The sequence below is a fragment of the Oncorhynchus mykiss genome, chromosome 23 (genome assembly GCF_057628025.1).
Source record: "Oncorhynchus mykiss isolate SJ-2025 chromosome 23, ASM5762802v1, whole genome shotgun sequence".
Classification (NCBI taxonomy): Eukaryota; Metazoa; Chordata; class Actinopteri; order Salmoniformes; family Salmonidae; genus Oncorhynchus; species Oncorhynchus mykiss.
Genome location: NC_143044.1, coordinates 3,624,024 through 3,636,930, shown reverse-complemented (window position 1 = coordinate 3,636,930; position 12,907 = coordinate 3,624,024). Strand labels below are relative to the sequence as shown.

At 41.3% G+C, this 12,907-nt stretch overlaps 1 protein-coding gene across 3 annotated transcripts in view; it reads right to left on the bottom strand.

The window, feature by feature from the left end:
* LOC110502282 (DENN domain-containing protein 10) overlaps positions 1-12,907 on the bottom strand; it is a 15,852-nt gene extending 2,945 nt beyond the window's left edge. The window contains exons 1-10 of one of the 3 annotated variants that reach the window (XM_090216640.1): positions 12,777-12,875; positions 12,593-12,641; positions 5,713-5,782; positions 5,278-5,474; positions 5,093-5,172; positions 4,847-4,995; positions 4,604-4,715; positions 948-1,048; positions 459-566; positions 204-298 (exon numbers count right to left, since the gene is read on the bottom strand). In XM_090216640.1, coding sequence (XP_090072766.1) covers positions 204-298; positions 459-566; positions 948-1,048; positions 4,604-4,715; positions 4,847-4,995; positions 5,093-5,172; positions 5,278-5,474; positions 5,713-5,758 — 888 coding nt within the window. In that variant the 5' untranslated portion in view covers positions 5,759-5,782; positions 12,593-12,641; positions 12,777-12,875. The other 2 variants (XM_090216638.1, XM_090216639.1) reach the window with 2 other exon arrangements.

Sequence of the window (12,907 nt, the reverse complement as noted above, 5' to 3'; positions counted from 1 at the left end):
CATCATAGCAAACAGACAGCTTTTTTTATTTTTATTGATTGTGCTAAATACCTGAATACTTATGTATTACATTTCTATAACACCTCATTACATGTATAATCTCAAATTGTATAAAATACTAAGTCTTTGAATAGACATCCCAAACATTATCTCTGAGCATAGATGGACAAATGGAAAGGATGTAATGTATGCTTTCAACTCACCTTGATAACCTGCCCATCTGTTCTATCAGCATCCTCTGCAGACTGGACAATGACGAGGCCAATGTCTTTGTGCAACTTTCCCATAGCCATGGCCTCTGGTAGTGTGGTAGAGTTATAGTGTTTAAGAAATGGTGGATGCTTGCATTGGAATAATGAGAATAATGAGGTAAAACTCAGTTTAAAAAAAAAAAATGTAAACATTCTTCACTTTGTCTTCTACACTCATAGGAAGAATATACTAATTGTGACACCCACCTTTGGCACTCTGGGATACGGTAATCTCAGTATCTGGGAGGTTTACATACACATCAAACAAATCCGGTCTGTTGCTCACTTGTGGGTCAACAAATCCTGCCACATATCCTGCAGAGACAGTGAGCATATGGGTGAATGCAGATGGTGGGTACTAAAACTGAACACTGGGTTGAAAATCTCCAAGGAACATATTTCTTTATGAACAACATGCATGCAAATTAATTCAATGCAAGTCAATTATTGCATGAGTCTTCCTGTGTCTGTCAGTGAAGAACTGACTGTTGGGACACAATGGGTATCCGTTCAATATCTGGGTTGTGTTCATTAGGACATGCAAAGGAAAACATTTAAAAATGTTTTGCAACAGAAAATGAACATGTCCAGGAAGTCCCTCCCTTAGTCCATTTTCTTCTCTTTGGTGTTTAATGTACACACCCAAGTCTGAATCAGTTTGTTGTAATGTGGATCTAATGATCCAGACATCCTCACCAGTGCATGTCCTGAGATTCTCCAACTCACTGTCAGCCAGGTGGACATAAGGGTGCAGAATGGACCAGTCTTTCCTGTGCCATGTCAGAGCTGGAAGAGCTCTGGGGGAGGAGAATACAATTAAATCATACATTTAATATAATTTTTATTTGATTTTTTATTTCACCTTTATTTAACCAGGTAGGCTAGTTGAGAACAAGTTCTAATTTACAACTGCGACCTGGCCAAGATAAAGCATAGCAGTGTGAACAGACAGCAACACAGAGTTACACATGGAGTAAACAATAAACAAGTCAATAACACAGTATAATTTTTTTTTACAAAACAAAACAAAAATAGTCTATATACATTGTGTGCAAACGGCATGAGGAGGTAGGTGAATAATTACAATTTAGCAGATTAACACTGGAGTGATAAATTATCAGATGGTCATGTGCAGGTAGAGAGATACAGTGCCTTGCGAAAGTATTCGGCCCCCTTGAACTTTGCGACCTTTTGCCACATTTCAGGCTTCAAACATAAATATATAAAACTGTATTTTTTTGTGAAGAATCAACAACAAGTGGGACACAATCATGAAGTGGAACGACATTTATTGGATATTTCAAACTTTTTTAACAATAAAAAATTAAAAATTGGGCGTGCAAAATTATTCAGCCCCTTTACTTTCAGTGCAGCAAACTCTCTCCAGAAGTTCAGTGAGGATCTCTGAATGATCCAATGTTGACCTAAATGACTAATGATGATAAATACAATCCACCTGTGTGTAATCAAGTCTCCGTATAAATGCACCTGCACTGTGATAGTCTCAGAGGTCCGTTAAAAGCGCAGAGAGCATCATGAAGAACAAGGAACACACCAGGCAGGTCCGAGATACTGTTGTGAAGAAGTTTAAAGCCGGATTTGGATACAAAAAGATTTCCCAAGCTTTAAACATCCCAAGGAGCACTGTGCAAGCGATAATATTGAAATGGAAGGAGTATCAGAACACTGCAAATCTACCAAGACCTGGCCGTCCCTCTAAACTTTCAGCTCATACAAGGAGAAGACTGATCAGAGATGCAGCCAAGAGGCCCATGATCACTCTGGATGAACTGCAGAGATCTACAGCTGAGGTGGGAGACTCTGTCCATAGGACAACAATCAGTCGTATATTGCACAAATCTGGCCTTTATGGAAGAGTGGCAAGAAGAAAGCCATTTCTTAAAGATATCCATAAAAAGTGTTGTTTAAAGTTTGCCACAAGCCACCTGGGAGACACACCAAACATGTGGAAGAAGGTGCTCTGGTCAGATGAAACCAAAATTGAACTTTTTGGCAACAATGCAAAACGTTATGTTTGGCGTAAAAGCAACACAGCTCATCACCCTGAACACACCATCCCCACTGTCAAACATGGTGGTGGCAGCATCATGGTTTGGGCCTGCTTTTCTTCAGCAGGGACAGGGAAGATGGTTAAAATTGATGGGAAGATGGACGGAGCCAAATACAGGACCATTCTGGAAGAAAACCTGATGGAGTCTGCAAAAGACCTGAGACTGGGACGGAGATTTGTCTTCCAACAAGACAATGATCCAAAACATAAAGCAAAATCTACAATTGAATGGTTCAAAAATAAACATATCCAGGTGTTAGAATGGCCAAGTCAAAGTCCAGACCTGAATCCAATCGAGAATCTGTGGAAAGAACTGAAAACTGCTGTTCACAAATGCTCTCCATCCAACCTCACTGAGCTCGAGCTGTTTTGCAAGGAGGAATGGGAAAAAAGTTCAGTCTCTCGATGTGCAAAACTGATAGAGACATACCCCAAGCGACTTACAGCTGTAATCGCAGCAAAAGGTGGCACTACAAAGTATTAACTTAAGGGGGCCGAATACTTTCGCAAGGCACTGTACTGGTGTGCAAAAGAGCAGAAAAGTAAATAAATAAAAACAGTATGGGGATGAGGTAGGTCAATTGGGTGGGCTATTTACCGATGGACTATGTACAGCTGCAGTGATCGGTCAGCTGCTCATCTGATAGCAGATGTTTAAAGTTGGTGAGGGAGGTAAAAGTCTCCATCTTCAACGATTTTTGCAATTCGTTCCAGTCACAGGCAGCAGAGAACTGGAAGGAAAGGCGGCCAAATTAGGTGTTGGCTTTAGGGATGGAGGAAGGAAGGAGGAAGGCATGGCCAGCCGTTGAGAAATGCTTGTTGAAGTTTTAGATTATCATGGATTTATCGGTGGTGACCGTGTTCCCTAGCCTCAGTGCAGTGGGCAGTTGGGAGGAGGTGCTCTTGTTCTCCATGGACTTTACACTGTCCCAGAACTTTTTGGAGTTAGAGCTACAGGATGCAAATTTCTGCTTGAAAAAGCTGGCCTTTGCTTTCCTGACTGACTGCGTGTATTGGTTCCTGACTTCCCTGAACAGTTGCATATCGCGGGGACTATTCGATGCTATTGCAGTCCGCCACAGAATGTTTTTGTGCTAGTCGAGGGCAGTCAGGTCTGGAGTGAACCAGGGGCTATATCTGTTCTTAGTTCTGCATTTTTTGAACGGAGCATGCTTATCTAAGATGGTGAGGAAGTTACTTTTAAAGAATGACCAGGCATCCTCAACTGACGGGATGAGGTCAATATCCTTCCAGGATACCCGGGCCAGGTCGATTAGAAAGGCCTGTTCGCAGAAGTGATTTAGAGAGCGTTTGACAGTGATTAGGGGTGGTCGTTTGACTGCGGACCTGTAGCGGATACAGGCAATGAGGCAGTGATCGCTGAGATCCTGATTGAAGACAGCGGAGGTGTATTTGGAGGGCCAGTTGGTCAGGATAACGTCTATGAGGGAGCCCTTGTTTACAGATTTAGAGTTGTACCTGGTGGGTTCCTTGATGATTTGTGTGAGATTGAGGGCATCTAGCTTAGATTGTAGGACTGCCGGGGTGTTAAGCATATCCCTAGTTTAGGTCACCTAACAGAACAAACTCTGAAGCTATATGGGGGGCGATCAATTCACAAATGGTGTCCAGGGCACAGCTGGGAGCTGAGGGGGCTCGGTAGCAGGCAGCAACAGTGAGAGACTTATTTCTGGAGAGATTAATTTTTAAAATTAGAAGTTCGAACTGTTTGGGTATGGACCTGGAAAGTATGACATTACTTTGCAGGCTATCTCTGCAGTAGACTGCAACTCCTCCCCCTTTGGCAGTTCTATCTTGACGGAAAATGTTATAGTTGGGTATGGAAATCTCAGAATTTTTGGTGGCCTTCCTAAGCCAGGATTCAGACACAGCAAGGACATCAGGCTTGGCAGAGTGTGCTAAAGCAGTGAGTAAAACAAACTTAGGGAGGAGGCTTCTGATGTTGACATGCATGAAACCAAGGCTTTTTCGATCACAGAAGTCAACAAATGAGGGTGCCTGGGGACATGCAGGGCCTGGGTTTACCTCCACATCACCCGCGGAACAGAGGAGGAGTAGAATGAGGGTGCGGCTAAAGGCTATCAAAATTCTAATGTTCTTTCAGAAAATGTTATGGTTATCCACTTCGACGATGAAGTCCAATATACAATGAAGTATATTGAATATTCTAAATTACCATTGTTTTTGGCCCACCGTAATGTAACAATTATGATTGTCAAAGCTCAAACCTTGACTGCATTTTCTCATTTGCCTTAGTCACCTTGTGAACTCCAACAGTGCTTCAATCCGAGGGTGATGGACCACAATCCTCTTCTTTAGCATAAGGGCTGTGTACAGGATGATGGTCTCCATCCCAAACTGGGACACCACATCTGAAACAGTAATCACAAGATAGTCTACCTAATCCTGGCAATCAGCTTCTTTGCATGCCATTAAGAAATCTTGACAGTGTCAAGCACCTTGTATCAACAATCATTTCTTTATACTGTAATAACTGTCTTACCTTTCACTGAGCCTGCTAAGTACGCCTTCCTGACATCGTAGTCCTTGATGAGAAAGGAGCCATTCTCATCACTCTGGCAGATGCCTTTGGTGAGGACTGCAATGTAACCCTCCACCATTTTCACTGGGCTCCCATGTTTGATGTACATTCTGAATGATAAAATACACATGAAGAAATACATTTTGGGGGAAGTATTAAATAAGCAGACACTTGGCATTGGGGATGCATTAGTGCAGTATGTTGTACCTGCATAGTACTCGACTGAATGCTGCATACTTCTCAGGGTTGAAGTCCTTTGCTGTGACAACTAATGAAAAATGTGTGACCTAAAGAGAGAGAAATATGAGCAATATAATAGAACTTATAACCATTAGGCCTTCAACACCTTAAAGTTTTTTTCAATGAATGGAGAATTTCTAAACTAACTGTACCTTCTTTAGGGCGGAGGGTTCCTGTACCTCTACAGTGGATATGTAGTACCAGGTACGGCAGAACTGGCCGAACACAAAGGTGTTCAGGCCCTGGCTGTCCTGTGTGAGACAGCACTTACTGAGCAGGACCTCCCGGAGCTCAGCACTGACTGAGGGATAGCACCACACCCACAAGGTGTCTGCATTCACGTCTTTCTCTGTGTGGGGGAAGAATGTGAATATACTATGTCATATTACTTTCACAACTCATTATTACAAATATTACCAATATATATTTACATTTAACTGTTCTCAAGATTTACAGGAAGTCAAATACTTGATCACATTGATATCATGTGGTGACAGTCAAAGCCAAACAGGAGAACACTTGGCATGCATCAACCAGCAGGATAACATAATTACAACAAGGGAATGATATTCGGTGTCTTGCCTTACCAATTAATCCAATGCTTAGCATGAGCTGAGTTTCTGGTGCCGCCATCTCCCATCACAATTCAGTCGTAAACTGTGGGAGTTGACAATTAGGAACTCATGATAGCTTTTCTTAGGACAAGGAAGCAACACTTTCACCAAACAAGCAGGCCAAAGTAATATTGGTTTTATATTGGATATTCGGCTTTCTCTAGTCAATAGCTATTGAACCAAGCATGCCATGACTATGAAGGTGGTACAGTATATTCTGAATCAGGTGGATGGAGAAAAATCTGAAATGTCTATTTAAAAAAAGATGTGGATTCCTCCCCCGATTCATAATATATCGTTTTCATAGTCATGGCACGCTTTGTCTAAGAGCTATTGAAGATTTTAATAATAAGGTTTCAAACAAAAGAAAGAAAGGTGTGGATTTTTCTCCATCCACCCGATTCAGAATATACCATCTTCATAGAGCTTCTAGTCCTAAAATCCAATAATAAGTTACCTCTGGTTCGTTCAGCCATCCATATGGGAAAAAAGTATGGGGGAAGAAATGGGTTTTGGAAAAAATGCAGAAAATAAGGTTATACAGGCTTAAGGTGTCAGAATGCTTCAGTTCGGCTGGCGGTTAGCTGAAGTTCGCTAAGCAAAACTGAACGAATGTGCTCGCATACTCCCTTAAAAGACCTTCGCTTGAAAAACAAGAAAGAAGGGGCAATAGTACAGTAGCCTCAATATAGTCAGATTTAATCTAAGATAACTCAAGAAATCTGTCAAATGTTGAAGTTTTTGCCAAAGAGATCTTAGTCGTGCAATTTTACATCTAACTAGATGCTTGATGAAGTATTTTTAAATAAAAAAAATGTGCATGGCCTCCCAAGTGGCGCAGCGTTCTAAGGCAGTGCTAGAGGCGTCACTAGAGACCGAGGTTCGATCCTGGGCTGTATTACAACCGGCCGTGATCGGGAGTCCCATAGGGCGGCACACAATTGGCCCAGCGTCGTCCGGGTTAGGGGAGGGTTTGGCTGGGGGGGACTTTACTTGGCTCATCGCGCTCTAGTGACTCCTTTTGGCAGTCTGGGTGCCTGCAGACTGACCTCGGTCGTCAGTTGAACAGTGTTTCCTCCGATACATTAGGTGCGGCTGGCTTCTGGGTTAAGCAGGCGGGTGTTAAGAAGTGTGGTTTGGCGGGTCATGTTTCAGAGGACGCATGACTCCACCTTCGCCTCCCGAGCCCGTTGGGGAGTTGCAGCGATGAGACAAGATCGAAATTGGGGAGAAAGAGGGTCAAATATATATTTTTTTTTTTATATATAAATATATATATATACACACACACTTTTAAAAAACGTGCATGAAAATTAGTAATCTCTCGTTGAATGACAACAAATGTTTTATTGAAGAATCCCTGGTGTTGACCAATCACTGACGAAGGGGCGTAGACATTGGCTCTGAACTTCCTCTTGACTCCAGAAAAAAAGTAGTGTACCCGAACAGCCGAAAAAACCCTCAACAAAGTCCAAAACATCACAAAATGTTGTCATAATATATGCACGTACTCTTCCAAACTGTTTTGGCTGGGAAGCATGTGAACGCCTTTAGGAGATCTTCTAGGTTTTGTTCTATGAGATAATAGCAGTCAGTTAACATGACCTTTATGAATTATGAAGCCTTTGATTTTTTTATTGTTATTATTAGTATTATTACCTACATTCTTAAAGATTCACAAAAAGTGATGTTAGCAGATGAAGATTATCTCGCAGAACAAAACGTATAGGATCTCCTCAGCCTGTGTTTACCACAGACCTTATTTTCGCCATTTATCCAAAAACCCTAGAAAAACTCCATTAATTTTCCTCATTGGCCTTGTCCAACGAACCATGGAGGAGTTAGTAATGGTGTCTTTTTGTATGCACTATTTATATTATCATATTATATTATCATTGCTTGGTTCAATAGATATTGATGAGAGAAAACCAAATCTCCATTGAATATCCGATATAAAACAAATGTACCTCGGTAAGGAGCAGGGGTGTATTCATTATGTATTGCAACAAAAACCGTTTACTGTTTAACCCTCCTGTTGTGTTCGTTTCATGTTAATTAATTATGTGTTCGCAGTCCAAAATGACAGCCCCATTATAGCTTATTTATAAATCCATATCAATACATATATGATCACCTAATGTTGTGTTAGATCTTTTTAGCAACTTAAGTTCTTGTGAACATTACAAGTTTTTAACTTCTATTTGCTATTTATTGCCTGTAGGCCTCATTGACCTGAGCTCATACAACTTGTTTTTGAGTTTAAAAAAGCATAAATGTATGGATTATTTTGACTATAACAAATAATCAGATGAAACAGTGCTATTTATCACAGACTAATTTTTCCTCTAATGCATCTTCACTGTCCGTTTCCTGGCCTCTCTCCTCCTCACAAGTTCATGATCAAAGATATAATCAAAAGAGCCTCACATACAGTATATCATTTGGTCATTGTGCTGCCACAAAATGAATTGTGAGAAAAGTTCTATATAGTATTGAAACAATGTTGCGATTGTGAGAACGCCAACTGTTGTGGTTCCCGTGGGGGAAAGGTTCCCGTGGAGGTTGCCATTGAAGCCAAGAAGGGGAATGAGGTGTGTGTGTGTGTGGTCTGGGAGAGGAAGTGTGTCCATCTGATGAATGGGTATGTGCCTGAACTCAATTTTATACACTAATTGTAGTCTCACCCATTCATTTCTAATGACCGGTCAGTTTTAACCGGGAACACCACAGGTGTACAAAAGTTAAATAAAACACACAGAATTTTATGAAAATCATCAAAATGTATTTTGTGTGTTCAGATGCCCTGTGTGGACAAAGTCATGGAACCTTATGACAATCAGATTTGTGCGGCACGTCAGGAAGTCCAGGACCCAGTTGCACTGGGTTCAGACCCAGGGCCCGAGCTTAATGATGAGCTTGGAGGGTACTATGGGGTGTAATACTGAGCTATAGTCTTACATAAGTATTCCTCTTGTCCAGATGGGATAGGGCAGTGTGCAGTGGGTACAACATCTCCTATACACTTTCTGATAAACCGTATCTGTCGATGTTATTCTCAGAGCTACCCGGAAAACATATCCCAGTCTGCGTGGTCAAAACAATCTTAAAGCGTGGATTCTGATTGGTCAGACCAGTGTTGAATAGTCAATAGCACAGGTACTTCCTGTTTGAGTTAATGCCTATAGGAAGGGAGGAGCTATATGGAGTCATGATCAAATTTTCCGACGGGAGGGCGGATGCCTTGTAGGCATTTTGAAAAGCTGAGTCGCAAGTGCTGCGGTCAATGTGTTGATAAAACTTCGCAAGCGGTTTCCTCAAATTTGCTTTGCTAAAATCCCCAGCTACAATAAATACGGCCTCAGGATAAAGTTGAAGTCGGAAGTATACATACACTTAGGTTGGAGCCGGGGAATAGAAGTAGCCCGTGCCTTGCTGAAAACCTCCAGGAGGTCGTGGTACTCTGTGGGGAAAGTAGAGAAATCCGAGACTTGACTCAAGCCCCGAGGAGGCTGTCTCGGGGAAGTATGCGGTGCTTTGAGGCAATGGGAATGGCAAAACGGACTCCAACCCAGGATTGAATTTGTGGTCTAATCAATAATGGGGTTGTGTTTCTTAAACCAAGAAAATCCCAAAACAACTGGAACATGGGGAGACTCAATGAGGAGCAGCTGTATTGCCTCACTGTGATTTCCTGAAACCCGTCAATTAACAGGAACAGTGCTGTGGGTAACTCTACCAATGGAGCGTCAGTCCAGTGCTCTAGTATCCATGGGAACAGAGAGAAGTTGAGTGGGAATACCTAATTCAGAAACTAGAGTAGCATTCATAAAACTCTCATCTGCCCCAGTCAATGAGTACCCGAAGAGATTTATACTGGTCTCCCCACAGCAGTATAACAAAGGAGGGAGTACGATTAATAGGATTACGAAGATTCCCAGTCTGGCTCACCAGAGTACTTTTGCCTACTATAGAGATACAGTTGAAGTCGGAAGTTTACATACACATACATTGAATAATTAAAACCCGTTTTTCAACCACTCCACAAATTTCTTGTTAACAAACTATAGTTTTGGCAAATCGGCTAGGACATCTACTTTGTGTATGACACAAGTAATTTTTCCAACAATTGTTTAGAGGTACAAAGGTATCTATATCCACAGTAAAACGAGTCCTATATCAACATAACCTGAAAGGCCACTCAGCAAGGAAGGAGCCACTGCTCCAAAACCGCCATAAAAAAAGCAAGATTATGGTTTGCAACTGCACATGGGGATAAAGATTGTACTTTTTGGAGAAATGTCCTCTGGTTTGGTGAAACAAAAATAAAACTGTCCATAAAGACCATCGTCATGTTTGTAGCAAAAAGGGGGAGGCTTGCAAGCCGAAGAACACCACCCCAACCGTGAAGCACGGGGGTGGCAGCATCATGTTGTGGGGGTGCTTTGCTGCAGGAGGGACTGGTGCACTTCACAAAATAGATGGCATCATGAGGAGGAAATGTATGTGGATATATTGAAGCAACAGCTCAAGACATCGGTCAGGAAGTTAAAGCTTGGTCCCAAATGGGTCTTCCAAATGTACAATGACCAAGCATACTTCCAAAGTTGTGGCAAAATGGCTTAAGGACAAAGTCAAGGTATTGGAGTGGTCATCACAAAGCCCTGACCTCAATTCCATAGAAAATGTGTGGGCAGAACTGAAAAGGTGTATGCGAGCAAGGAGGCCTATAAACCTGACTCAGTTACACCAGCTCTGTCAGGAGGAATGGGCCAAAATTCACCCAACTTATTGTGAGAAGCTTGTGGAAGGCTACCTGAAATGTTTGACCCAAGTTAAACAATTTAATTTAGTGTATGTAATCTTCTGACCCACTGGGAATGTAATGAAAGAAATAAAAGCTGAAATAAATAATTCTCTCCACTATTATTCTGACATTTCACATTCTTTAAATAAAGTGGTGATCCTAACTGACCTAAGACAGGGAATTTCTACTATGATTAAATTCAGGAATTGTGAAAAACTAAGTTTAAATGTATTTGGCTAAGGTGTATGTAAACTTACGACTTCAATTGTATTTGGTTTTCAGTTTGCATAAAGTTCAGTGAAGTTCTTTGAGGGCATCTGTGTATCGGCTTGAGGGGGAATATGCACGGCTGTGACTATAACCGAAGAGAATTCTCCTGGGAGGTAATACGGTCGGCATTTGATTGTGAGGTATTCTATGTCGGGTGAACAAAAGGACAAGAGTTTCTGTATGTTATCACAATCACACCATGAGTGGTTAATCATGATACATATGCCTTTCTTCTTCCCAGAGAGTTCTTTATTCCTGTCTGTGCGATATACTGAGAACCCAGCTGGCTGTAGGGACGAAGACAGTATATCCCGAGAGAGCCATGTTTCCGTGAAACAGAGTATGTTACAATCCCTTCTCGCCCTAAGCTCGTCTACTTTATTATCCGGAAACTGAACATTAGCTAGTAATATACTCGGAAGCGGTGGATGGTGTGCGCGCCTCCTGAGTCGGACTAGGAGTCCACTCCGAATACCTCTTCTCCGCCGGCGGTGTTTTGGATCAGCCTCTGGAATCAGTTAAATTGCCCTGGGGGGTACGAACAAAGCATCCAATTCGAGAAAGTCGTAATGCAGGTGAGTTACCGCCGCTCTGATATCCGAAAGTTATTTCCGGCTGTATGTAATAACACAAAAAAACATAAGGACTAATAATGTAATAAATAACACACAAAAAGCAAAATACTGCAAAGTTGCTTAGGAGCTAAAAGCAGAGCTGCCCTATTTTTTGGTGCCATCGTGCCAACCAGCATGGCTACCACAGAATTCTGCAGCAATACACAATCTCATCTGGTTTTCACTTAGTGGGATTATCATTTGTTTTTCAACAGGACAATGACCCAACACACCTCCAGGCTGTGTAATGGCTATTTGACCAAGTCAGAGGGTGATGGAGTGCTACCTCAGATGACCTGGCCTCCACAATCACTCCACCTCAAACCAATTGAGATGGTTTGGGATTAGTTGGACTGCAGAGTGAAAGAAAAGCAGCCAACAAGTGCTCAGCATATGTGAAAACTCCTTCAATACTGTTGGAAAAGCATTGCAGGTGAAGCTGGTTGTGAGACTGCCAAGAATATGCAAAGGCAAAAGGGGGGCTACTTTATCGAATCTATAATATGCGTTTAAAGACTTTTTTGGTTACTACATGATTCCATGTGTGTTATTTCATAGTTTTGATGTCTTCACTATTATTCTACAATGTATAAAACAGTATAAATAAAGAATAATCCTTGAATGAGTAGGTGTCCAAAGTTTTGACTGGGATTGTAAGTATGCCCCCAATGCAATTCTGAATTCAAATACATCCACAGTGTGATTTCAACTGATTTTTTACTTTACTTTGTCAAATGAACTAGCTAATTGTCTTTTGTTGAATTTATATAACATTCCAACGTTGTTTAGCCTTATCTAGTCCAATTGTGTCATGTTTTCACGATTTGCAACCTTTTGCATCAGTTTCAATTCGGAACCTTTATTTTGAAGGCGAACAACCTATTCCACTCTTGTCGCCCACGCTAATGTTGTTCACAACACACTGGTCTTTTCCCTCATACCGATTGATAGTCGTGGCAACCTAACAATCACTCCACCAATATGTGGAGTTGACAAACCCAGCTAAGGTTATACCTACATAAACCAGCCACAATGAATGATTAGCTACAATAACTTAGATTGTCATAACATTTGAAATGAGGAGATGTAGCTACAGTTTGCAGAATACACTTATGCGCGTAACTAACTATAGCTACAGTACTAGGAAACAAAGGTAATGAAATACCGTGTATATGGTCCAGATCTGCAATTATGATCGTGCAGAATGAGCAAATCTAGAACATTAATAAATAATTAGCTAACATTGACGCTTTCAAAAAGCAAAGTCTATCAAATTATATTCCTACTTCCTGATATTGGATCTTCTTCTACGGTTGCTTTACGAATAGAAGTAGAGATGGTAAAATTACCTTTGAAGAAAAGCCTGAAAAATTCTGTCTTTTTTTACACGGACTTTTTTTGGAGCATAAAAAAAGAAATACACAAGCACAAATGCAGACTTTTTCGTCGTTTATGATTAATCTCTTTGGTGCCACCTGCT